At 43.0% G+C, this 27983-nt stretch overlaps 2 protein-coding genes across 8 annotated transcripts in view; one reads left to right on the top strand and one right to left on the bottom strand.

Moving 5' to 3' along the window:
• Positions 1–4074, top strand: part of LRBA (LPS responsive beige-like anchor protein) — a 783746-nt gene extending 779672 nt beyond the window's left edge. For all 4 annotated transcript variants that reach the window (XM_072621222.1, XM_072621224.1, XM_072621221.1 and 1 more), the window contains 2 exons: positions 1728–1879; positions 2617–4074. In XM_072621222.1, the coding sequence (XP_072477323.1) occupies positions 1728–1879; positions 2617–2707 (243 nt within the window). In that variant the 3' untranslated portion in view covers positions 2708–4074. The remainder of the gene's footprint in view (positions 1–1727; positions 1880–2616) is intronic.
• Positions 4075–10077: 6003 nt separating this feature from the next.
• The window catches only part of DCLK2 (doublecortin like kinase 2), a 203666-nt gene continuing 185760 nt past the window's right edge, over positions 10078–27983 (bottom strand). For 2 of the 4 annotated variants that reach the window (XR_011969725.1, XR_011969726.1), the window contains 6 exons: positions 26566–26643; positions 18738–18834; positions 18219–18299; positions 16378–16494; positions 13841–13924; positions 10078–10644 (listed from right to left, as the gene is read on the bottom strand). Coding sequence is in view for 2 of the 4 variants with exons in the window: in XM_072621226.1 (XP_072477327.1) it covers positions 10414–10644; positions 16378–16494; positions 18219–18299; positions 18738–18834; positions 26566–26643 (604 nt within the window). In the remaining 2 variants the exon portion in view is untranslated. The remainder of the gene's footprint in view (positions 10645–13840; positions 13925–16377; positions 16495–18218; positions 18300–18737; positions 18835–26565; positions 26644–27983) is intronic. The other 2 variants (XM_072621226.1, XM_072621227.1) reach the window with 1 other exon arrangement.

Below are 27983 nucleotides of genomic sequence, written 5' to 3'. Positions count from 1 at the left end.
AAGGCAGGTTGTCCCTCATGGCCAGGTGCTCATTCTACATGGGGTCTCTTCCTAACTAGCCAGACCCATTCACTCACTTTTCTTTCCTAGATGATCATCCTTCTTCTGTTTTCTACGTAAGGGTATTTGTTCTCCAAGACTCAGTCAGGCCCTCTTCTGTTTTTTCTGTGGACTCTCTTTGTGAACCTATCCTCTCCTAATTATCTCTAAGCACTGGACTCTTATCTATGCATCGAACTCTAATCTGTTTCCCCCAAACACTCCAGTCCCAAAATAACCTTCGTCTTGCTCCCTGCTTTTGGCTAGGCTTCCCTTTTGATACATCTCTCCCATCCATTCCCTTCTCCCCTCTCCATTCAGAAGGCTATTACCCTAATTCAGGCCCTTATCACCTTGTCTGGATTGTTGCAATAACCCTCTTCCCAGAAATCTTCAGGGCTTCCCTGTTGCCTCAAGAATAAAAAATAATATTCCTTAGCCTTGCCTTTCAAGTTAGCCACAATCTGATTCCACATTTGATTTCAGGTTAAGTACAAACTGGATATTGACTGTTTCCTGACCTCATCATTCCACCTTCTATCTCTAAGGACTTTGTACATCCCATACCTGAAATGCACTTAATCTCTTATCATCCCTACCTAGCTTCCTTCAGGGGTTAGCTCAGGTACCATCCATCCTGATCCTGATAGGACACTTCCTCCTAAGACTATCTTATGCTGTTCAGTCATGTCTGACTCTGTGACCCATGGACCACAGCATACCAGTGCTGTTCATGGGGTTTTCTTCACAAAGATACTGGAGTGGTTTGCCATTTCCTGCCCCAGACAAACAAGTTAAATGACTTGCCCAGGATCATGTAGCTAATAAGTGTCTGAGGCTGGATTTGAACTCTAGTCTTCTTAACTTCTGGCCCAGCTTTTTAATCCACTGAGCCACCTAGCTCCCCTTCCCCCCATTATCTTGTTGATTTTTCTCTATATATGTATCATCCCAGTAGAACATAAGCTCCTTGAGGAACAGTTCTGTTTAATTTGTCTTTGGGTCTCCAGAACCCATTGATCCCAAAAGCACTGTTCTTAGAATTGAGATTCCTTACTGCTCCTTCCTCCAGAGGGAAAAAAGAAACACTACATCACCAACATTCCCCTATTTCAGAATTTTAAAGAAGAGGCTTACACAAAAATATTTCTTGTGAATCATGGACTTTTGAAAAAACTTTTTATAATCTTATCATGGATCTACTAGACTCCCCCTGGGTCAGTCATTTCACTTCTGGGGCTCAATTTCCTCATCAGTAATGTGAAAAAGTTGGACTGGTCTCTAAGGTATCTTCAAATCTAACATACTCCAATTTGTAAATTCTACAATGTTTTGTAATGGAAGAAATTTTATAGATAAAAGTCATATTAGGCAACGAGGTGGTGCAGTCAAGAGCTGTGGACTTGGAGTAAGGAAGACCTGAGTAGAAATCTGGCCTCAGGCATTACTAGCTGCATGACCCTGGGTTAACCTCTGTCTGCCTGTTTTCTTATCTGTAAAATAGGGATAATATAACAGGTATCTCCTGGCATTGTTGTGAGATATTTGTAAAGCGCTTAGAATAATGCCCAGAACATAGATGCTATCTATATAAATGCTAGCTTTTATTACTATTTATCTGAAGATGAGACTGGAGTTATGTTTAATATATTTACATTCATAATGGTGACTTCATCGTCTACCCTCAGGCAATCCAGCTAAGCCGAGATGGCCAGTATTTGCTCACAGGAGGAGACAATGGCGTTGTCATGGTGTGGCAGGTGTGCAACCTCAAACAGCTCTTTGCTTACCCAGGGTGTGATGCTGGAATTCGGTCCATGGCCTTGTCTTATGATCAAAGGTAAAATTTTACATATTAATAAGCATTACTATTAAACTAATTCTGGTAAGTTGGATTGTTGCATTTTTCACATTTGTGCAATTAACGTTATTCCATTATTTGGTCTCCAAAGAGCAGCATAGAAAGTGGAGTGAATCTTCTTCACCGATTGACAGTGTTCGCTCTAGTGGGAGGCTGAGCCCTTAGAAGAATGCACGAAGTCAGCAATAGCCACAGAACAGATCACTTTACTATTAAGACCTTCTGTTGGCTTCAATTGGGGGATTCTGTACTGTCAACTAAGTCGTTTTACGACTCCATGTAGGACTCTACATGATTTCTTCCACTGTCCTGTCAAACAATTTCTGAGGAGCTAAAACCAGATCGTATGTACAAAGAAAAGTTGAGTCATCCCACATGGAGCAGAAGCTGTTATTCTGATGAGATAGGGGCAAGGAAGCCCTTTCCTTTTTTAGAATTAGGTCAGACTCAATAACTCTTAGTTATTCCTTCCTAGCAGTGAAGGGGAAAGGAACACTGTGCTTCCCCAGTTCTAAACAAATCGTTTCTCAGGGCTCAGCATCACTAGAAGGTTATTTGGGTTGACTGAGAGTCAGAAGATCTGGATTCATGTCCTAACCCTGACACTTAGTACCTGTGTGACCATGGGCCAAATGGCTGATTGTGGCAAGTGCCAATAAACTGAGCAAGAAACATTGGAGGATTCGAAGCCTAACTGCATGTTTGTCTTTTCCCAGGTGCATCATGACCGGCATGGCATCTGGGAGCATAGTGCTTTTCTACAATGACTTTAACCGATGGCATCATGAATACCAAACCCGATACTGAAAATGAAAATCAAATTGAATTAGCACTGGCAACAAGGCTACAGACGTAGAAGGCAATGTCCTGCCATAGCATTGTTCTCTTCTAAATAGTTATCCCACCTGAATGTAACTTAAATTTGCTCAAACAGCAAAATATTTTTTAAAGTTAATTGCTATTTTTGTAGACTTTGCTCGACTTTTTTGGGGGAAGGGCAGAGAAGCAGAAAACTGACTGCTGGGTTCTCTAGTTACAGAATCTATATTTTTAGTCATAATTAGAAGTCTATTTTCACCCATTATAGAAAAAACAAGTGAGTTAAGCCACTGTTATAGACTATATTATGAAAAATGCATTACCCCATTTAAAGCTTTATCTGTAATCTTGAAAAATATGATTTTAACAATGGGGAAATGGGTTATAATGCTGGGGAATGGGGATTTTAATCTGTGCTACCTGTACTAGACTTTGTGTCTTGTTATTTTCCAAATGATTGTATTTCTTGAGCACTGAAGTTTCTGGAATTTAAATAGTAATGTTTAAATTATGATAATTGTAATTTAAAATTTGATGATGAATCATTTCCATTGATATTCGAGCATGTTTCTAGGCCTAGACAATGAGGTTTTTCAGGGGTGGCTTTTGAAAGCTTTTGTTTTGCCCGTGTAGTCAAGAGCAAGAAGTCAGCTCTGACTAGGGTTGTTGCAAGCGTAGCACACTTCCAATTTTTACCTGAAACCTTTTAGAGCACACCAAACCAGGAAGATGGAAACGCCCATAGGCTAGCAATCTCTTCTACTTTGGAATTTCATGCAGGTACCAAAGCACACTTCTGTTCTGACTGTGAAAGCACTGAGGCCGACCCCGGGTCCAAGCCTCTTCCTCTGCCCTGTGTAGAAGCTCCAGGTTTGCAAGCTGCTTTTCTATCCCCCTCTTCCCATCTTTTAGAACAGAAGCCTCTCCATAATGATAGAACACAGAGTGAGCTGCTCATGGCAACACACTTTTTACTTCCTATTTGCATCCAATTCAACTATGTCATTAAATTTTCTCTAAATCCCCTTAGGAAATGAACCGTGATTTATACTAAGGAATAATAAGTTATTTTGGTGTTGCATAATTGATTCTACTTTTCTACCAGATTGCTGTGCAGAATTCTGTGAACCTATTTGTGAAAAGGACTGTATCGTTTTGTAAGTCTGTATTGCATAAACAATTTCTTTGTGTGTGGTGTTCTTTGAGTGGAAACTCACATTCCGTATCTGTTTCTCCTGCTGCCTCCTGAAGCAGGCCTCGTTTTTCTAAACATCCAGCTGTTCTCTACAGTAAAGATTTGGATTGAGAAAACAATTTGGGTGATGAATTGAATAAAATAGAATTTGTAATTGAAATAGTGAGAAGCCTGTCTTTGCTATGCCACCACCTTTGCAGCCATTTTTAAATACCATTACATAATTACCTTTTAAAAGGGCATTGCACATAGTAGGCACTGAGTAAACATTTGTTCAGTTGAACTAAAGGAACCTGGACATTTTCTTAAGTATAAGCAAAAACCTATAGGAAACAGACTGCCCAAAATAAGTCTTGTAATGATTGATCTTAAGAGGGTCTTTCCAAAATGAGACATTTGCATCCTTTTTTTTTTCAAAACAGATAGGTAAGGAATTTTATAATCATAGATAAATTCAAACAACCTAATTGCCACTAACTAGAAAATTATTTCAGCTCAGCATATCATGGTTGTGATATTTAGAAAAACAAGAAAAGCAAAAGAGTTAACTTATATGCTAAAGACCTGCCAGATAACTTTTTTTTTAGTGCACATATAAAATACCTTAAGGTGTAGTTGGTAAGACAGATTAGCCTTAATAATCAGGGCCATCTTAATTTCTTTATTCTTTTTTCAAATCTTCATCCCACAGTTACGAAAGCTAACACACAAGTGAAATAGCCCTTCAAAGAAATAACATGACTGGTATCACTGCAAACTGACTTCTGAACCATGTTTTAGAAGAATTTGCCATTTGCTTATTTCATTAACTGTCAACCCATTCTTTATGTCAAAAAAAAATCATTTTGAACCCTTCAAATGCAAGCAAGAATTTAAACATTTTTAAAAATCTGGGTAGAGGTGCTACTGTGATGAAATACAACAGGAAGAACGAATACCACAAGCCAACTCTACATAAGAGAAATCAACGTGTGAGAATGAATGCTAAGGATTAACCTATTTATTAAAAATACCAGACATCTATAGGACAGCTTTCACCAAGGCCAGCTCCTGGATAGAATGCAGTTCAACTCTAGGGCAGGATAAAAAAGCAAGAGATGGTATTTTCATCTTGTCAGGGCCCATGTGAATCACACATCTTGTATATTATGACCCCAAATGATACTCATTCACATAAGTAATGTTTTTGATAAACCCTCATGGAATAACAGGCTGAATTTGAACTCTGCTCCTTGCCCTTCCCAGCAAACTATTGAACTTCAGATTTTCTAATAAAAAAGAATACTAGTGGGTACAGATGGAACAGAGGATGAATCACCACAGTCTACTTCACTGAACAGTCATTTAATTATGCAATCAAAGTAGTTCCTATCCAGAAGGATATGAAATCAGAGGAGAGATTTTTCACTAGATACTTCTGCTACGTTTAGCAGAGATAAACTTCGCTGGATGGCCCTCTGCCCTGTTAGATCACTATCCTGTTTTGCTCCCATTAATAATTAGCACTGCCCTCCACCCCATGTTCCAGAAGTACACCCACTATTTCTCTTCCCAGCTGGGAGGTATTTCTTGGATTTCTTTTGATTTTAGTTGACACTTTCCACAATACTTTTTTTGTTATAATTTCCAGAAAGCATAGGAATTGCGCAAGGCAAGTATCACAAGCAAAGATTTTAACTGATTTATCAGTCTGTGGTTTTGGAGTCTGCACAGAAGAGCCCTTCAGCCCAAATGCATTTCTTCTCAACGTTATACTTTCCCTAGGAAAGTTTGGCCATGCTGTTCCTTTACCTTAACAATCAATTTCCTTGCCAAGCCGTATGGTTTCCCCAGTATTCTGCCACTATGCTTTATCTTTGGCATCGATTTTTCTAATGTGAGTAATTTTTAATTCAGTCAAATATCTCTTGCTGTTCTTGTCTAACATCCTCTGTAGAATATGCTGCATTTTAATCATGTAGTCAGTCCTTCAGGATTAATCCAGACTCCTTACAAATTCAGAAACTGTAATTCTTCCAGTATTCACCCAGGACACTCCTCTTCTACTTCACAGAGAGGACATGTACATACATATGCACAATTATATGCACAGAGTAGATGTATGCATTTAATGATTTTTCCAGTGGGGTGGGATAGTAGCAACATCCATGGATAGCTTTTGTTAGGAATTCTTAACCTGGGGGGCATGGATTAATTTCAGAAATGATCCATGAACTTTGATGAGAAAAAAAATTCTATTTCAATATAAGTTGTTTCCTTTGTAATCCTACATGTTTTATTTTATGCAGTTAGAAACATTATTATAAAAAAGGGCCCACAGGTTTCATCACACTGCCAAAGGGGTCCAAGATCTACACAAAAGATTAAGAACCCACATTCTATGTGCAGTTTACCAAAGAGCAGACCCACCTATACTTACAGACACCAAAGACACCAAAAGATAAGATATGTGCGTATCCTTATACTAAGCCTATTTAAACACATTAAAAACCACTCGTGTCTATACAGTGCTTCCTCTCCTTCAAACAATGGCCACAGCATCCTCATGTCCATCACTTGATTACAAAGATAGATCCTTATTTATTCCATTTCATGTTGTATGTGCTTCATAGGTGGCAGGTGCATGGGAATGAAATAGTTTGGGAAATATCAAATGCAAATGCCCTAGAAGGGAAAACGTACCTTGAATAGGAGAAAAACATTCCTTCTTTCCTATTTATTCTTGGTTCACTAAGGGGAAAAAAATCAGCATTTGAATTTTTCTTGCCACAAGAGTAAAACTGATTATATGACAGATTTCCTAGGTGCCTAACATCATGTTCAGAACTATCAGTAACACCTCGGGTTAGCTCCCAGCCTTGCTGAGACTCAAGGCAAGTGCACCAACAGCCCTCAGGCCCAACTCTTGACGAATGAACTTTGTGTTTGTTTCTTCTCTCCAAGTAGAAGAAAGAAGGTTGTGGTTTGCATCAGCAGGGAACAGATGACCCCACAGATGAGGAGACGGCCAACACCTGCAAATGTTGCCCAGTCACTGTGGCCTAGGACTACAGTGTGAGAAATCAGAACTTCTAATGGCATATGTATTCCTTTAAAGAAAACAGATCATCAGTCATCCTTCAGATGCAGATCAAGAAAAAAATGGCTGCTTTGTGGCTTCTGATTCTGTTGTGTTTCCTTCCCTGTTAATGGCTGTTCAGTCCTTAATCTTAAAATAGACAAACCAGATCCATCATGGGAAAACTACTTTGCCCCTACTGCTTGCTCCAAGTTTGCTTTTCACCAAGGGGAAATCCACCAATAAGTAAAGCCCTTCATGAGACACTTATCACCCTTATAGCCACAAGAAACCACAAGGGTGAGGATGAACCATGAATACTCACTAAAGAGCTTTGCCATGGCCGACTTCTCTAACACACTAATGAAACAATAACTCAGGTAGAAATCATGCCAGGATGTGTTAGAAGAAGCAATGACTGAAAAGGCCACAGGTTTGGATTCTGCAAGGTGTTCATTCAAACGTCTGAATGCCATGGAATCTCAAGAGTTGGAAGGTCCTTCAAAGGGCATTGAAAGGTCCAACCTCCCACCCCCTCCCATGATCCCCCTGGAACATTTCTGACAAATGGTCATCCAGTCAGCCTCTTTAGGACCTCCACTACATCCCAAGGCCGACTGTTCTACTTCTATACAATCTTAATGAGCAAGGAGAAGAATTCTTCCTTGTGTTGAACCAAAATCTGCCTCCTTGTCACTACTGGTTGCTTATCTGTCTCTACCCTCTGGAACTACACCCAACAAATCTAATTTTTTTCAACATTACTTCAAAAAGCTGAATATGCCATGTCTTTCCCTTAACATCATTCTCTTTGATTCCCTTCAACCCCCAGGTCTTCCAAGCCATCGTCTGAATGACTTGCTTTTAAGTGAGCCAAACACCCTGGTTGTCCTGCCTCTAGGAGGGCATTTTCATAAACATTCCTTGTTAAAATGTGGTGCCCAACATTCTAGGCATGGTCTGACTGCAGGACAAAATTATGACTATACTCCTATTAACAGAACTGAGTTTTGGGGTTTGTTTGGTTTTTTTGGCATATTACGTGTTACAACTGCTTGGTATATGACACAAACTTTACCTAGTCTAGATCCTTCTCAGTCTGTATTTGTACATTTGATTTCCAAAAAACTAAATGTAAGATATCACGTGAGCCATTAAATTTTACCTTCTTCATTGGGCCCCATTATTCCATCTATCAGGATTATTCTGGAACCTGCCTGTCATCTTCAAATCCAATCTCTGACACTTCCTATCCATGTGACCTTGGGCAAATCACTTAATCACAATGAGCCTTGGTTTCCTCATCTGTAAAAGGAAGGGGCTGAACTAGATGACATGAGTCCCTTCCAGCTCTCTGTACAAACCACTCATTGCTATGCAGTCCAGCTTCCTATCACCCACAGATTTAATCAGCAGGTTCTGCATGTCTTCCTAGAAATCACTGGTAATGAGTTCAGGTGCAAGGACAAAGTCCTATGGACTTTGCCAGGATGGCACCAAACCATTCATGGGGATCCACTTGTCAGCACTATGATCCAAGCCATACTTTGTTCCATCCATCAAAGGGATGTCATGAAAAATTTGGTCAAATTCCATGCCCAAATCATAACGCTGTATGCCTATGGCATCCCCATTTCAATAATAAATACGGCTAGTTTGGCAAAAATGTCAAACATGTCAAACTCTATGCTGTTTTTGGGTGGTTGTTTCTCACCTTTCCCCCTACAACATGCTTTTCTATCTGGATCACTAATCAGCCTTCAGCACAAAACAAATAACTTTTATCTTCCTTTTACAGAAATGGAAAAAGGAATGGTACAAATGACCTAAGGGAAATCAGTATCAGACCTTGTGACCCAAGGTACTAGATTGTCTGAGGCTACCCTGTTACTAGATAAGACAACCTACCTATGTTTTCACTGGGCCAAGAACCTGTGGATAACATGTTAGGCTCATATTTAGGTTTTCAATATGGAACATCCCTCTCTAAACTTAGTTACTTCTAAATGAAATTTTGTAATCTTTCAACCACACACAGTTTCTTCTAAATCTATCTAGGTCGCAGGCTTCGATGAGCAGTCCTCACTCCATTACTATGGAGTCTTCTGTCTGTGATTTCTTTGGACCCATTGATAAAGTTCTAAAAATAACTTCTCCTTTCCTCCCATTGGCTGTCCCTAAAATGTGTAGACTTCTTGAGCTGCAAGCACTCAATCCAGGACCTAGCCCAAAGGGATGCTGGCTTCTGCTGAAACTGGCTCAAAGTTGACCCTGATAGAAACAAAGGCCGAGTCCTCAGAATAATGAAGCTACTTTGGCTCTTCCCTCCCTCCAACCTGATTGTTTTCTCATCAAGAAAATGTTTATTGTGGGTGTGTTAATACTGCAATCCTCTTAACATCAAGCCAGAATGAGTCAGACGGGCCTTGCTTGTGAAAGATGAGCAGGTAAGCCAGATCAGTGGATTAGATACATTACTGAGATGAGCAAAGTAGAAGAAAGGAAGGAAAGCCTCCTTTCCCACACTATCCAGGGTGTGAAGCATTTGGGCAACGGGATGTTCAAGGTCCTTCATCTCAGTACTTGTTGGGCGCAAGAAGAAAGGTGATGGAAGAAAACATCTGTGCCCACTTCAAGCAACTCAACTCCGTCTTCTCTTGGTAAGGGCAAACAACCCAAAATCCATCTTATCTGGCATGAGGCTGGCAAGCCTGCCATTCAAAAGACCAAAGTAATATTAAATTGTCATTTCCTAATGGTGCCTGGGAAATGGGACTTTTGATGAGCAGGACAAAAGGAAAGCTTCCAAACATATGGGAAAGAAACACCATTTCCCCCTAATCTGAACAAACAACCCGATGTTTTCAGGGGCAATGAAACAAATCGGTGTTTTTTGTTACTGCCACCGCTTGGTGGGTCCAAAGCCTGTATTTCTACTCCCTCTCTTGGGTGCTTACCTTTTCTGCCCTATACAATGATGTGTCTGTTTGACAGGACACTGGCCTGCGCCAACGAGCTAAGGGGCAAATGAACAGGTTTTGCCTCTTTGAGAGAAAAATTCTTCTGCCCAGCAGAGTTCTTTATGTTTAAAGAAATCAAAGTATCTTAGTCCATCCAAAGGGTTTCTATTTTAAAAATGCAGTTAGCGCTTGAGAAAGTACCAAGTTCTGCTAATGGGAAGGGATAAGGAGAGAGGGTTGAAGTGCCCATTAAACAGAAAATCTGATGTTTAAAAAAAGAGCTCCAAATGTTTGTCCAAAGTCCATCCCACAGCATGCTCAAGGCAGATGCCAGAGCTCCAAAGTTTCTCACAAGCCATAGTGCTCCCCTGGTCCCCCAGGATGACAAACTTAAAAACAGGCCACAACAGGGAGAGAGAAAAGGAAGGGGAGAGATTGGGCTCCCAACATCCCCATGTGCTGCAGTGAATCTGGCCGAGCATCAGTCACGAAGGCGCCTCCAGGACCCAGCGTGTGTACCGCTGGCTGATGCAGGAGGGCTGGGGGAGCCAGGTGTCTCCAGAGAAGCAAAGGGATGGAGGTCTGCAGACTCAGGCATGGAAGGATCCTTGGCAGGAGAAGGAACGGGAGAGGTCTGCTCCATCTCAGCCCTGCTGGCATCTTGACAGTGCTTGCTGCAGAAAATCTGACCCTCTTTATCTAGAGCTGTGTTCTGTAGGGGGAAACATCATAGGAACAGTAAGGTCAAACCCACCACCCACATTAATTATTTATCACTGTATAAAATACCAAACACCACACAGGAGCATGCACTAGACTCAAGAACAGAGCAGGAGAGATGACACTGGGCTTTTTTCCCAACAGAAATGCAAAAGGTCACCCTACCTTAGGAACCAGGTCATGCCAACAGAGTTCTGCTCTAATACACTTGGCATATGCATTGAACCAAGCATCCCAGCAGAGAGGGCCTGCCTTCTTCTTCTTGGGCCAGGGCAGTAGGCGTAATTCCCGACTACCTGGAGATAACTCTTACTCTATTTCTGCACCTCCAACCCACTGTCCTGTCCCCCGAGAAAACCCCCAGTAATAAGCAGAACAATTTTGCTTTCAGATATTCCTAGCAGATTCACAGAGTTCTCCAGAACCCTGTAATATTCTTTCCCCCCTCCCCCCACTTAAGGGATTTCTTGATCATAGAAAGGAAGACAGCACTGCCAGTGTTATGAAGACCTGGTTTGGGGCCAACTGACCAAATAAGGAAGCATTCCCCTCAGCAAGACAGACTACCACCACAGACCATCCCCAAAACTGGCAGTGATGGGCTGAATTGAGAGGCAAAGAAATAGGGGGACTTTCCAATGCTCCTCTCTGAGGTTTGTCATCTGAAAAATAGGAGGGCCAACCTCAGTGATCTCCAGGGTCTCTTCCAATTCTCACCCTGTAAAATAACCTGATCTGTTTTTTTAAAAAAAAAAACTTTCAATAGATTTCTGTTGGCCTTCCTAATCAGACTGGGACTTTTGCTTCCCAAATGAGATTTTGAGGAATTCTCAGTGATGCCAAGAAGGGCTATCCAAGGTGTGTTCAAATCATTCCTGTTGGCTCTGGAGGAGGGATCTGTCGGATCTGTTCTACCTTTTCCCTTATGCCCTTGTTTCTGTGTGTTTTTGCCAGAGATATTACTACAGGCTGGGAACTCCTGGCTGTTTAACAGCTATGGTCCTCAGATTTCTTCCTATACTACACATGACACTTAAAAGATTCACCTAATGTGAATGTAATGGAATACTACTGTTCCATAAGAAATGATGAGCAGACAGACTTCAGAAAAACTTTAAGACTTACGTGAACTGATGCTGAGTGAAGTGAGCAGAACCAGGAGTATATTGTACACAGTAACAGCCACAATGTACAATGACTGACTTTGAGAGCCTTATCTCTGCTGGGTGATGCAAGGGTCTAAGACAACTCCAAATGATTCATGATGGAAATGCTGTCTGCATCCAGAAAAAGAACTGTGGAGTCTAAACGCAGATCAAAGGAGACTATTTGCTCTCTTTTGGCTTTTTTCTTTCTCATCATTTCTCAGTTCTAATTCTTCTTTACAACTTGACTAATGTGCACATGTTTAGTATGAATGTATACGTAGAGTCTGTATCAGATTGCATGCTGTCTTGTGGTGGGGGGAGGGGAGGAATGGGAAGAAAATTTGGAACTCAAAATCTTATGGAAATAAATGGTGAAAACCAAAAATTAATAAAAAAAAAAAAAAAGATTTACCTACTCAAGTACAAATGCTCTGCTGAGAATCTAGGCTCCCATAGATTAGAACCTAGGGATAAAACCTCCGTAAATAAAGCAAGATCTTAGAAAGCTATAATGCTAAATTTATTTAGCATTGGGTCTCTTGGTCTCTCTGGGTCTCCCTGGGTCTCCATTGCCTTATTTCCCCTCAAAACTAGGAGGCTAGATTAGAGGGTCTTTCTCTAAGTTCTTTTCCAGCAACAACTCGCTGCTAATTCTTAGGGAGAACAATCTGTGGGAGAAAAAATTCTGAGGAGATAGAAAACATAGATTGGAGACTCTGATCTCCTTTCTACAAGTGCCTGGCATCACACACACCAGAATATCAGAGGAAAAAGGGAACGCTGCCATCAGCTAGTCCAATCCTTTAATTTAACAGGTGAGAAAGCAAAGGGTCCAGAGAAATGAAGTGTTTTGCCCAGAATCACACATGGGATTAAAAACTGAGTCTCTAGACCATACTGTTCCCATTACAGCGTGCACATTAATGGAGGGCCTGTAACCAGAGCAATCAAACTGATAAAGAAAAGCCCCTTCCCAAGCTCTCCTAGGGGAAACCAAGCAAACCCCAGGTATTTCTCCTGTTCTCCTCCTGTCAATGAGACCAACACTTATGTGCGCAGCAGAACAAAGCGTTGCAGTTAGTACATACCGTGGCCGTGGACCTAGTCAGAGGAAAGCAATGCAGGCGGCGGAAGAGGAGGAAGAAAGGGAGGAAGGAAGCAAGGGACAGAAACTAGACTTACTTTAAACAGTACCAACACCAATCACACATTTTCTTTTTTTTTTTTTTTTAAATTAAGGTGCCTCCACCCCAGTGTCCCCCAAACCTACCCTTAAATGGAAACATAATTCTGGGCAAAGGAAACCCCCTTTCTCCTGGGCCACCCCCAAAACACCACTTTGGTTAACACAACAGCAGCTTCTCATCGCACTCCCCGTCTCTACCATGGGATGGCCTCATCTCCATTTAACTGAGACTGGGACTCAGCCTCCTGATGCAAACTGGGCCCATCCCAACGGTAAGCCCTTTGGGACTTCCATCCCATCACCCAGAAAAGTGCTGTCCAGTGGGGGACAGGGAGCTCCTGCTAGACCAAATTGAATTCAAGACCCCTCTCTTGGCCTCAAAATCCTGTTCTCAAAAATCCACTTTCTTTGCCCTGGGTCATGGTTACAAATATCTGCTTTAAAAAAAAATTTTTTTTTTTAATTCAATGCATTTAAAAACAGAAAACCCCAAATTGCCATTGGAATACTGTTCTTTCTGATGCTGTGGGTCATCACTAAGGGGTTTTCTACCTGAAAAATGGGGGGAGGACAGTTCAGGGTGGGAGTGATTGTAATGCCACCTCCCGCCCTGCACCATCTGGTTTTGCAGTTGGTGGAAGGCAGCATGGCCAGAGAAATGCGATCGCATCAATTACATTTTCTCTGACTACGCTTCATTGGCTCAGAAGGATGTCAGGACATGAAAGAACCAGAAAAACCCAGAGCAGTGAGAAGCTAAGCCTGGACTGTGGCAGAAATCTGAGACAAGCATGCAGACTGAAGAAGGGCCGCGAATTAGAAACTGCTCTTATTAAGCGTAGCATTTGGAATACCAGGTTTCTGCTTCACGTTTATCCACAGTCTCAGCAGGATAAAGAATTGGAACTCTGAAGTCCCCCTCAAACTGTCAAATCAAACTGTCAAATAAAAGGTAAATAAAATCATCAACCTCCCTTTCATTAGCTCTGTTAGTAAATGCAACATTCCTCAACCCTTCAGATGAGGTCTCTTGGCCTGAGAGGGAGGGGGGTTATCTGTGGAAGCCTCCCCTGATACATTTACGAACCAGCCCCGTGTCATGGTGTTCCAAATGGGCATTCCCTACTCTGGAGTAGGCTTCTTCCCCTTTCAGGGAGTTTTCTAATGTCAAACTAGAAAGAAGCTCTCTCACAGGGTCATTGTGGGGAAAAAGTTTTGAGAACTTTCAAGCACTGAGTGCAGTATTTGCACTGGAATTTTAAAATTTATCCCAAGAAAAGAATAACATAGACAGTCTCTATTAATCGGTGATGAGAACGGCAGGGAGGACAAAGAAACAGTATACACTTCCACCACACAACTGTGCCCCAGCCCCAGCGTCACGCCAGAGGAAAGCAGTCACACACCTCCCCACCCTCCAGAATGTTCCTCTAAGCTGGGCTGGTTTTGGGGGAGAGAGAAGGAAAGATAAGCCCAACTCCATTATTGAGCTTCAAGGATGAATGAGAATACGTAGGGTCCAAATTCCTCTGCCTTCCTCTTGCTTGTCTAAATGGGACCACCATCATTCAGCACTGACTTAGTAATGCCCTTATGAGGGTCCACACCATTCTGCCCTCTTCCTGTTGCTCCGAACATTGGGCATTAACAGTAATGCCAATAATGGGCAGAGTTGTGTAGGGAACGCAAAGTTAGACAGGTTTCTCACAAGTCACACGGATACACAGAGGTTTTCCCAGAACACCTGGGAGTTCCCAAGCATTCCTAAATGATAGTGCATTTTGTGTGTGTGTGTGTGTGTGTGTGTGTGTGTGTGTGTGTGTGTGTGTGTGTGTATGTGCTTTACCCTGGTTTGAAAGTTAGCCACAAAGCACTGTGCTGGTCGGTGAGAGCAGGAGCACTGTTTCCAATCAACATGAGATCAGAATACAGTAATCTAAAAGGGCCCAGACAGACTGATTCAGAAAGGTCAAGAAATCCTGTTTTCTGTAAAGGAACCGGCAATCGAGCCTCCAGAATCTCTGCCTGTGACGGCTGCTGAGATGGAGAGCGACTTGCGTAATGAGCCTGGATTTTCCAGGGTGTAAACCTCAGTTGATAAAGAATGCTCTGAGCCCCTACTTACGCTAGCAAGACCACTGATTAAAGGTTCTGCCCCTACACACTGTCTCCTACCTTGCGGCGTAGCCTTTGAGTTCTAGAATGCTGGCTCACCACTACTATCTTCAAAGTCAGTTTCTCCAAGTTCCTCCCACATCAGCCCGGCTTGAGCAAACATGGAAGTGCTTTGCCTTCTCCTGACATCACAGAGCAAGGCTTGACACTCTAAGTGGAATGCAACAGAATCACTGGGTAATGGGCTCCTGCTGTTGGCTAAGCCAAGATGGGATAAACCTTCCCTTCATTTTGGCCCTGCGTCCCCAAATAGACCTGGGGCACGTCAGAGGACTTGGTCACTTTCTGGATGGAAAACAGCCCTCCGCTTCCACTGCTGTGATTTATCTCTGAGCTGGAAGAGCCTTCAGAGGGCTGCCAAGGGGCCAACTGCAAAGGACTGATGAGGCTGGGAGGGAGAAGGGGAAGCAGTGACCTTTCCACAAACCTGCATGTGGCCTGAGACCAGAGAGAGTCAAGCCAGAAAGCTGGGTTGGTCTTTAGGGTCCATGGCTGGGGGAAAGGTGGCAGGGAGGCTTCTCCACACATGGAGTTCTCTTGTAGTCTACAGTGTGCTATTAAACCAATCATTTTCAATGTGAGGAGGATGTCAATAGTAATCCTGCCCATTTTCCCTCTGAGAAGGAGGGGTAGGGGAGGGTTCATGGTCAGGGATTTTTCTGAGTGTGAGAGCTTTGAGAGGGGAGGATCCAACAGTCGGAGAAGGCTTGGAGGTCAGAGCCAAGAAATCACGTAAGCTGCTCCTCATTCCAAGGTCAAAATCATTATGGATCCACCAGCAAGGTATCTTCTGGAGCAACGAGGCTCAGAATCTCTGGTAGAGAATCCTTTCTTAGAGTCTTAGCATCTCAGAAACAGAGAGCAGACTCAGGGATGCCAGACAGCCTTGCGTAAGGCTAGGATGGAAGGTGTTATTAGACAGGAGGAGTCACTGTACTATGTCAGTGTATGCCAAGGTACGAGAGCTTTCCCCAAGACTCATACAGCTCACTGTGCACTGTTCTGCAAGCCTTAGGCATTGGGACTGACCCTGTGCAAACTTCATGATATAAAACAACAAAGAAAAGGGATGTTCCAGCTAGCCTTGGGCAGGGGGTGGGGGGTGGCGTGGGAACGTGCTGCCCTCGTTACTCAAATGGGGGGCCCTTTCCTTTTGACTTCAGAAGATGAGCTCGTGGTGTGCCTGTGGAAGATGGTCATGGCTGAGCTCACTCACCATGATTACGGAGACACCGGTGTTCGTGCTGTTCTGCTTGGGGAGGGCATTGTTAAAATGCTGTTTCAGTTTACCTGTGACCTCAGCTTGCATGTTATTCTCCTGGGAGGCATCATCCTATGGAAAGAAGGCACATGTGACTTCTCCAGCTCCCCAGGCCAAGGAGAAGGCAGACAATAAACTTGTCTTTGTCCTAACTGGGAGATTGAAGACACTAGTTAAAGGGTCTGGCCCTTCCCCAAGTCTGGGAAAGCAGTCCTGCCTGACTGTTTCTCCTCTACCAGACCAGGGCCCTCATTCAGAAAGCAGCCTTTGCTGCTCCACCCCTTTGGCCAAAAAACAGGTTCCTGGGCTCTAGAGCTGGAAGGGGCTGCCAAAGGTCAATGGCTCTAACCCCCTCATTTTCCAGCTAAAGAAACTGGGGTCCAGAAATGGAAAGTGATCAGCCCATGGCGACATAGATTGGAAGCCACCTCCTCTGACTCCCGAGCCAATGTTCTTTCTACTACAGAGAAGCAGACTTTAGTTCAAAAAATACAGTAACTTTTTGAACAACCAGAGTTAAGAGCTCCATCTATCACTGGACAATGCTGAAGCAGAGACAGGGTAACCATCAGTCACAAAATCTATAATGAGCGCTCCCATACTGGACACAAGGCTAGACTAGATGGCACCTGAGGTGCCTCTAGACACCTTCCTTGTCCATCCTGTCCAAGGTATCAAGAACAAGACCTCCCTGCTCCCCTTCCCTTTCTTTAAGCCAATTAAACATATAAGCACATGGTACTGAAATGGATTGTTTTATCGTTTTAATTAACAATTTACTTAATTATTATCCACTGCTAATTGGTGGAGGAGCCTCAGAATTGCTAAATGCCCAGAATGATAATACCATGCACAAGCCAAGAGGTACTGAATCCAAATGTGTCAGCATAATAGAGTAGTGCCCTGGGCTATTCTCCCTACTCCAGACATGAAGAAAATGCAAATTATCATATGGCCCATCAGCTGACTGAGACTCCCGGCAAAGCATCCCAGATTTAAGAAGTGTTGCCCATATCATCCAGGCACCAAATGAAATGGTTTTTTAGAACATCCTTGGTGCGAGCATGAGATCATCCATGAGAAGAAAGGGCCCTTCAGCTTCCAACAAGGGTGAGGGTCATAATGACAGATGCATCGTTCAAAGGTGGGCTGGGAGCAGGGGGACCTATGAATTTGGATGAGGGAAAAACAATCTTTATTTTCACCAGCCTCTAAATGGAATTTAGCATTTCTTTCAATCATTTAAAAAATTCTAAGAAGAAGGGGCCTAGAGCCTCCCCGGAATACCCAAGGGGTCCAAAGCTTTCTCTTCCAGGTAATGCACAGGAAGGTTAAGCAGCCCTAATCTAAGGCCCTCCCAAGCAGAGCTGTCCTTGCTTTGTTTGCGCTATAGCAGGTCACATTTCTGAAAAGCTTTAAGGTTTCCAGATTGCTTTCCATGCAGTATCTTATCTGGGCCTCACACCCGCTGAACCCTTTGAGGTAGATACTGTAAATATCAACTCCTGCTGTAGCTGACTTCAAGGAAACCACATGTACAGAGGAGCAGGGATCCCTTCTTATACAGAGAAGGGGGCTAACACTTGCAGAAGTGAAGTGACTTTGCCCACTCTTTACCCTCACGAGATGGCACACTGAATGTCGGGGAACACAGAGGGTCCAAGTGTGGACATGAGAAAGTACAGATGCCTGCTTAACTACTAAAGTTCAATGTGCAGCTCTACCCATACTTGAACTATGGTGAGGACAGAGGCAACAGGGTGATAGAAGGTAGAAAAGAAAAAGAAGGCACTTACTGCCACCCAGGGATGACTCAGGATCTGTCCGGCCGTACATCGAGCTTCTACATTGACTTGCAGCATTTGGCTGATTAATTCCTGTGAAGAAATAAAGAAAGGCAAAGAGCAAGGGAAGGAGAGGCAAGGAGGACAAGCAGTCTGACGGCAGGAGGGCAGCTGGGCTCCAGCGCTCTGAAGGCATCGGCACTCAGAGCACGGTGATGCGGGATGGGGTCTTTCAGGTAAAGTCTCCAATAAGAATGTTGTGACCAAAGGAATCTAAACAACATTGAACACTGTGGTATGATCCGGCTGAGGGCAAGTATGGCTTAGAGTCCAGAGAGGAGACAAGAGGTACAGCCAGCCATCCCTTCCAGGACATGACTCTGGAGCCAGGGCTTGCACTCTAGGTAGGCCGCTCAGAGGCTGAGGTTGACGTGGCTGGTCACCACAGACAGCACTCAGCCAGATGCCAAACATCCCCTTTCCCAGTCTCAACAGCTATCAATAAAAGAAAGTGTTGGGAAACAGGCTTACCTTTGCTGAGTCAGTGATGTTATCCCAGTAGGGGGCAGGAAATTCCAACTTTCCAGCCAGGATCTGATCAAAGAGGTCTTCCTGAAGGTTATTCTCACTGAGACAGTTTTACAGAGAGTATTATCAAACAGTTAGAAGGACGGTGACAAGGGACAGTAAGAAAGAGAGAGAAGTATTGCAGCCTAGACTAACTGTTCCTCAAGGATACATAATGGAGGAATTCCTGCTGCTGAAACAGATTACAAAAGTGTTTATAATTTAGTGCTTTTTTTTAAGTAAAGGAAGATTGATTTCTTGAATAAAGATTATGGACCATCAGGCTATAAGCAAAGCATATGGAGAAAAAAGTTTTTTTAAAAATACATGCACACACATATATACACACATACATATATGTATATATGTTTTATATTTTTTAAGTGTGTGTGTGTGTGTGTGTGTGTGTGTATACACGGCTCCATTCACAAGCTCTGAGTCTCTAACTTAGTAGAGAAGTCTCAAAGAGTGGCTCCTACATTCACACAGCTACTAAGGACCAGAGTGGGCCCAGCTTTGAACTGGTTTTTCTGACCAGCATGGCCCAGCACTCTCCCCATGTCGCCACATGGCCTCTCATTTCCTTATGGGATTAACCAATGACCTCCAATTCCACAGGACTAGGAAGCAGACACAACAAAGAGAAGTAACATCCATGAATAAATCCAAACCTCAATTTTAACTCAGAATGTTCACCTCCCTTAACTCCAGCCTAGCATTTGACTGAAAAGTGATGGTAGCAGTCGTGATCACTGGCATTTCTATAGAGCTTTAAAGCTGACAAAATGCTTTACATGTTATCACATGTGATCCTCACAACAACCTGAAGGAGGGAGGTGCTATGATTATCCTCATTTTACAGATGAGGAAGCAGGGATAGACAAGTGACCCTCCCCAATGGTGAGGGGGAGGCAGGTCTCCAACTCCTAAACTTCCTTGGTTCATATTTTCAAGAAAGATGGAGGGGGAGGAGGAAGAAGAAGAACCACAACCACCCAAGGTGCCTAAATAATCCTTAGCACAAACCAAGCCACACGGGAAGAGTAAACTCAGGCGCACCCGGGTATACTGGTCATTTACTTCCAAGGTAAAAATACAAGAATACATTCTTAAAGATTTGGGCATTTTCCCCTTCACCCAGCTGTGCCTAAGAGTCCCCTCCCTCTGCCCCTCCATCCTTTGACTACAATGGGCTCAAACACGTCTGGTCCAACAGAGGATGCTTCACAAGCATTTGTCAATTTGATTCCATTTAAGGGGGAATTTCTAAACTACTGCAGGGAAAAAAGCCAAGACAGGACACTCCTAACCTCACATGGACATGACCTTGGGGAAGCAAGTGCCAACAGCTACTCTATCAGTGCCTCTATTGTTTGGCATGTTATTTCCAAGGCAATGCCCCTACTGAAAGGGGGGGTGGAGAGACTGTTTCAGATGCATTGGAACCATTTAGCTATTCCTATTAAGATTTTCTCAAAAACTCACTGAACTGCTCAAAGTTAGTCAAAGTTCTTATAAGAATGGTCATACCACCTCTCCTTCAACCAAGCAGACAACATCAGCAAGTTTCTGTTTGCACAAGGGTAGGAAGAGATCATTTAGCATCAGAAAGCCAAAGACCTGAGCTCTGTGGTGATGTGGTAACCTCTCTACCATTGGTTATACAAGACGGTGGATCATTTGCCATTAAATTCAACTGTAACTACATAGGATCCAAAGCTGGAAGGGACTTTAAAAATTCTGTAGTCTAATTCCCTTAATTCAGAGATGAGCAAACCGAGACTCAGCAAAATAAAATGACATTCCAAGCTCACATGGGCAGCAAATAGCAACACTCTATGCCACTCTCCCTGTCATCTGATACAGAATATCAAATTCAAAAAGAAGAGCTTGGGAGCCAGAAGTAACCAGACGGGCAAAGATGTTCCATAGGTTTGCTATGCCTCTGACTTTCCAGATTTCTACAATCTCACCCTGGAACGTCCTTCAGCTCCCTGGAACATACAAACCGGTGGGTGACCTTCTCACACTAGAACAGCATGCTGCTCTCCCTCCATTTTGGGACAGGATTCAGGCCAGCCAGCTTCCATACCCTTCTCTATCTATTATGTGTCTTACTCAACACTATGCACTCTCTGCCTCTCCCTTCAGCTCCCATTTGTGCGCTGTCTTCTCCCATGAAAATGCAAGCCCCTTGAGGACAGGGACCATGTTTCTTTTTGCTTGTATTTGTATCCCAGTGTTTGGCACTGTCCTGGTACACAGTAAAGGCTTACTAAGTGTTCACTGACTTCCCTTTTAAGTCAGTTTCCTTCAAACACACAACTAACTTTTTTCTCACGTGTGTTCAGTCCTTACCCACTAGTTGTGCTCAATTTAATTCTCCTCTAATAGGAGTAAAAGAAATATCTGAGGAAGACATCAAATATTCCATAACAAAAATAGTTCATATTTATGGAGCATTTTATTTTTTTTAAAAAGTGTTGTATATGCAAATCAAAACAACTGTGAGGTACCACATCACACCTATCAGATTGGCTAACATGACAAAACAGGAAGATGATAAATGTTGGAGAAGATGTGGGAGAGTTGGAACACTAAGTCATTGTTGGTGGAACTGTGAGCTGATCCAACCATTCTGGAGAGCAATTTGGAACTATGCCCAAAGGGCAACAAAAATGTGCATACCCTTTGACCCAGCAATATCGTTTCTAAGACTGTATCCCAAAGAGATCATAAAAATGAAAAAGGGTCCCACATATACAAAAATATTTATAGCAGCACTCTTTGTGGTGGCCAAAAACTGGAAATCAAAGGGATGTTCATAAATTGGGGAATGGTTGACAAATTGTGGTATACGAATGTAATGGAATACTACTGTGCTATAAGAAATGATGAACAGGAAGACTTCAGAGAGGCCTAGAAAGACTTATATGATCTGATGCTGAGTCAAAGGAGCAGAACCAGGAGAACTTTGTACACAGCAACAACCACAGTGTGTGAGGAATTTTTCTGGTAGACTTAGTCCTTCATAGCAATGGAAGGACCTAAAAAATTCCCAATGGACTTTTGAGACAAAACACTTTTCACATCCAGAGAAAGAAGTACAGAACTGGATCGCAGAATGAAGCAGACCATTTTCTTTTGTGTTAGGTTTTCTTTTGTTTTATGGTTTCTCCCATTCATTTTAATTCTTCTATTCAGCATGACTATGATGACATTGTATTTAATAGGAAAGTATGTGTAGAATCTATATAAGATTACAAGGGGAGGGAGGGGGGAGGGGAAGAGGGAGGGGAAAAAACCTAAGATATATGGAGGTGATTATAGAACACTGAAAACAAATAAAACAATTATTTAAAAAATTCAGGTGTCTTATAGCCAGTTTATCATTGGAAGCTACAACTTCCCTTTTCATTCAGGGTTACAAACATGTAGCTTCTTTGAGGTAGGTGATTTAGCTGTGATCATGCAGCTATCAGGCGCCCAATGGGGGATTCAAAAACAGATCCCTTGAGTTTAGGGCCCTTTCCATTATGACCAAGCTGCTTCCAAAGACTCTGGATAACTTTTTTGGTTTGTTTTTTGATGGGGGAAGGGAAAGAAAAAAAGAACATGACTAGAAAAGTAAACTGTTACAACCCCTCTTGGCTAATTTTTTTTTCCCCTGTTAATCTAGTAGTCAGGTAAAATTTATATATTTATAAAAGTTAAGTTGGGGCAGGGGGGAGAGAATTTCTAAAATAAGAAAACTCTTAGATTTTTTTTAAATGAAAGAAATAGATTTAATATTTGGGAGATTTGGGAGCAGAAGTCACTAAAACTAGCTCTTCCTTGGTTGTGGGTAGGTAGCTACGTGCTTGAGGGATAGACAGCTGGACCTTGAGTGGTAAATCCCACCTCAAGCTCTTAGTAGCTGTGTGAACCCAGACAAGCCCTCTAACCTTTGCCTTGATTTCCTCATCTGGAAGATGGAGGTAATAATGTCATCTACCCCTCAGAGAAAATGTCCCATTAGTAAAATGCTTCCTAACCCTTAAAGCACTCTATGAATACTAGCTATTATTGTTGATGGGAATGGGACACATTTCTTGGAACAATTAAGTGGAAGCCTAGGAGAACGAAGCCACGGAAATGAAAGAGAGCACTAAGGAAAATCTGGTTTAAAAATTCTGAATTTAACAAACACCAGACAAAACGGGCATTTCCATATACGTAGTACAAAAAAAAAAAGGATTGCACATGAAGACTGTGAACGGTCAGATGGACCACCTGCTTTTCTTTTTAAATACATAATAAAGTCAGCCTACAGCATTCAAAGCTTCCTTGTTTGTCTCTATTTCCTTGTATTTTGTTTTCTGCATTTTTTAAAAAAGATGCCTCAGCCTATTAGTCTTTCTCCTGCTGCCTCATCCTTCCTTATCCTACCCCCTTCCCCACTAGAAGAAAAAAAAAGAAAAACAAAGCCCTTGTAAGAAATATGCAGAGTCCAGCAAAGTAAATCAGGGCATTGGCTGCGTGCAAAAGCATCTGACAGATCCTAGCAAGGTGGGGGGGGGGGGGGGGGGCAGGGGGACGGGGAGGGAGGGCGGGGGGCGATCCCCAAAGAGGGAGTGAGCACAAACCTAAAAACCAAAACGCAGGTTTAGATTCAGGACCACTACCCACTACCCCCCCCCCCCCCCCCATACAGCAGGAGGCTGAAGAAATGCCCAGGCCTATTAAGTACCTCTTACACGCCAGCTACCAAGCTGCAAATGCCCATGCCAAAAAGGAAACAATCCCTACATTCTGGCAGCTTCCAAAGCAATACCCTGCTGAGTACCATGCCTTAGGGAAGGCCCTTCCAAGGGACAAGAGCTGGTACAAAGGAAAGCAAGCTTAACCTCTGGCACTTTAGCTAAAGAGGTTCAAAACACTATTAAAAGATACCCTAAAAAATTAGACAATTTCTTTTTTTTACAAAATGGAAAATTATCAAAATTGTTTCGCAAAAGCACATTGCATTTATGGGATTCTGGAACAGAAAAATACAAGGCTAACAGCTACAGCTAGACAAGTGGAATGAGGAAAGGCTGGACAGGATGATCCCCTTCTGTTTCGCAAAGTAAGAGCCTACAGCCCAATCTGAAAGGGAAAGTTCCTGAGTCCCCAAGAAAGAGCAGCTTGGGCTGTAGCCATATTTCTGGTTTCTTCTGATTCACTAGGAATGAAGTAGAAGGATAAGGTGCTCATGGGAAACAAAAAGGGCTGAAAAAGATCTTGACTGAGGACTGTGAACATTAAATCTAGAAAGATCCCAAGATTACAGAAAGAAAAAAGAACGAGGTTAGATTACGAAAGCAGAAACTACAGTTCTGGGTTAATGACGTGAGGTATGTTAAAAGATGCTGAGCCAAAACTGTCGATGCGAACAGCAAAGCAGCTGGGAAATTCCTCCTCCAAAAGTACAATCTATTTTGCTCTTGCAGAGAGGAAATGGGTCTCGAACTTAGAACGACAGGGGGTCATGTCCCAGCCCTAACCCCTCAGGCTGGGTGAGCCTGGGCAAGGCCCTTCACCTCTCTCTCTCAGTGTCAATTCTAAGAGCTGCAAAGCCTGTTCCGAGCCTGTGGACTTCACAAGATCGCTGTGAACAAAGTGCTTTGTAGACCTTAAAATGCTCTGCAAATATAAAATATTGCTATCAATTACTTTTCTATTACTTGAAACAACATCTCCATCTTTTATCTAGCTGACCTGTCCAGAACTGTGCCATCATCTAAGAACACAGACACCTCGCATCAGAGTCACTCCAGGCCCCTTTGGCCACAGTCCGATGTCGAAGGAGGACGCGGACATCTCCAGGCGTGCCAGGATTAAAATGACTAATTCAAATGTTTTTCTGATTTGCTCACAGATCCCATGTCAAGAGGTAAATGTGTCTGTGAAAAGGAAATGCGTGTGTGTTCAGGACACAGCATCCGAGACGTGGGGCACCTGATAGAGGAGGACAGGAGAGCCTGACTGAGCTCATCGGAAGGCCCCGGATCAGCGCAGCCTTGTGCAGTCTATCTCCCTGGAGAAACAAACCAAAGGTCCATTTTCCGAAGACTGAAGGGGAACTGAAAACTGCAAGGCAGTTGGAGAAAAAAAAAAATTTTTTTAACTTTAAAAAACTGCCAGGAGATGCACTGGACATTTGGGAACACTAGAGGGAGTTGTGGACACATTTATTTGTAAATGGATCCTCGGATCTTAATTTAGAACCAGTAGTGACCTCAGAGGTCACCCAGTATGAGGAATATGGAGCCCAGACAAAGGGAGTTGTTGGCCTAGGGTCACACAGGTCATACATGATGCATACATGACCAGTACAAACCAGCCTCTGCCTCTGATTTCTAACGAGCTCACCCAAATATTACAAATCAGATAACCCAGAAGGGCGTCTCTGTGCTAACTGCTTGAAAGCCCGCAGCTTGAACACTGAGCTTTTTGTTTCTGTTTTTAAAGAACAAATAAGAGGAAATGGTCACTGTTACCACCACCAGATACGTTACTTTTTAAAAGTGCTTTGTACACAGTAGGTGCTATATAAATGCTTATGATCTTTTCCCTTCCTCACCCCCTTACCCGCACACAGATTGCATGATAGAGTGCAAAGCAGCTGAGCTGGGCTGTGTCTGAGTGGGGGGTTAAGTCTTGTCAAGCCTCCTAACCTGATTTTCCCTGGTCTGTGAGATGGGCAGATAATCCCTAAGGTGCCTCCCTATGCTCCCCAGAGCACCTTGAGTCTCCCACCCACATCTGCCTCACATACTCTGTATGTCCTCTTTATTCCACACACCCTCACTAGTAACCTACAGGGCTAGGAGGAGACAGCACCACATAAGGAAGAGACTCTGGGATCGGGTCTAAGAGGATCTGGGCTTAAATCCCTTACTACTTGTGAGACTTTGGACAAGTATCTTCTCTTGACCTCATCTGTAGAGTGAGAGGTTTGGAAGAGAGGCCTCTTCTAGAGCTAAAAGAATCACGTATAAGAATCTAGAGTTCTGCAGCCATACGGGGAAACTGTACCACTGTGATCCTCCCATTACAGTGCACTTATGTTTACATACCTATGGATTTCTCCCTCCTCCCATGAGAATGTGTTCTGTGAGGGCCTTTCTTCGGATCCCCAGTACATAGCACGCTGACTGGAAGATAGGTGCTCAGTAAATACTGATCAGTGATGATTGACGATGAGAAGGACATATACATATATGTATACACACACACATACATACATACATATATACACAAAATGTGAGCATACAGGGACAGGTGTTTCAGTTTTGTAGAGTTTTAAGAAAAACAGCCAAGTGGTGCAGTGGATAGAGCAATGGTCCTCAAGTCAGGAAGACTCATCTTACAAAGTTCAAATCCAACCTCAGATACTTATTAGCTGTGTGACCCTGGGCAAGTAAAATAAGCTGGAGCAGGAAAAAGCAAGCCATTCCTGTATCTTTGCCAAGAAAAGCCCAAATGGGGTCATGAAGAGTTGGATGTGACTGAAAAATGACTGAACAGTACCAAAATTGAGAAACTAGGGAAAAAAAGGTTTATATTGATAAGATTGAAGAAAGATTTAAAAACCATCATATTGAAAAGAAGACAGCTGTCCACTTCAAAATCTGTAGATGTGAATGGAAAGGGAAAACTTAGCCCCTTAATGTCTGTCTGTCTGTCTCTCCCCACCCCACCCCACCCCCACAGGCAGCCTTGGCCCCCAGCCTTGGCTCCAGATCATGGATGGGGCCCAGAGACTGACCTGCGGAATGGGGGGAATCCACAGAGGAGGATGTACGTGATCACACCTGCTGCCCAGATGTCCACCTTCAGGCCATAGCTAGAAGAAACAAGTTGGGGAGAGGAGAAAAAAGTGTTACTTAAGTCAGACTCAAGGAGGTTACCACATATAGCACTGGCTTTGGTATTCAAGAGACCCTCCAACGCATATCAATCATTTCAGGAGAAGTATGCCCTGCCCTGACCCCAACAGGGAACACCACTTTCTTTCCAAGTTAGAAGTTCATTCTACACTATTTGGACCAAAGCCTGCAAACCTAAGTCTCCCAGTTATAAGTGAAAGGTCCATGATAACCGAGCCATGACCTTACATCTCTCCCTCATACACATACACATATATTTACATGTATACACACATGTACACCTCTCTTACAGCTGCATACTCCCCCGAAGCTTTGTTTTTGTGTAGACAATGGTAGTACAGTGAGGGAATGTCTTTGATCTTTAGAAGGAATCCTTTTGCAACACAGAGCTCATACTTTGAATAGAATGGAAACACTCTGAAGGCAGAAGCTCCTTCTCCTTTTCTTTGGCTCCCCAAAGGCTAGATCAGTGTCTCATCAAGTGATTAATAAACGCTTGTTAAATTGAACCATAGCAAAGCAGAGGAAGCCCTGCCTTCATTCACCCGTGATAAAGAAGACTAGGAGTGCGCATCATGGGAGCTGGGGAAGCCTTCTAAAGTGAAGAATGACAGAGGACATCCTACAGCTCCCAGACCCCCACTACAGGTGACTGAGGAGTCCCATGGACCGTCCTGGTTTGGATAGAATTGCTTTTTCTTCGTTCCAGCCATATACAAGGAAAGGGCAAGAGGGGATGATAGAATGTTCCTGTTTTCTGTCATTTAATGTTTTCCCTTGCCCCAGGGTCACCATTCACCAAGGATACTGGCAACCCCCTACAGAAGCGTGGGAGTTCACTTGTCTCTCTCCTCCCACATATACAATTTTATACACATATGCACACATTTACATGTATAGACATTTCAATGGTGTAGCTACTCTGACAAAGACACAAAGCTTTTATGCCTTTGCCAACCATCTTTCCAGAGCTCCGTAGGCAAAACCAAAAACAAAGCATCCACCACTGGGAGGTCAAGCATCTGCTGCTAAGGTTCTCCAAACTTAGCCCCTTGTTCCTCTGATGACAGACAAGGTCATCAATGGGCCAACATTCACAACTTTTCCAGTTGGTAGAAACTTGAACCTCTCTTATGGTTTTTCCCCAAAGAAATTTTTAAAAAATTTTTGGTTGTTCTTATTGGTACCCAGAATCAAATCTCACACCTCCCCCCACACGGAACACTTCTTTCTATCAATAAAAAAAAAAGTTAAACACAGTTAAATGACAAGGCAGCCACGTCTGCACCCAGACTCG

This window comes from Notamacropus eugenii, chromosome 6, assembly GCF_028372415.1.
Source record: "Notamacropus eugenii isolate mMacEug1 chromosome 6, mMacEug1.pri_v2, whole genome shotgun sequence".
NCBI lineage: Eukaryota > Metazoa > Chordata > Mammalia > Diprotodontia > Macropodidae > Notamacropus > Notamacropus eugenii.
This window is presented reverse-complemented; position numbering and strand designations above follow the sequence as displayed.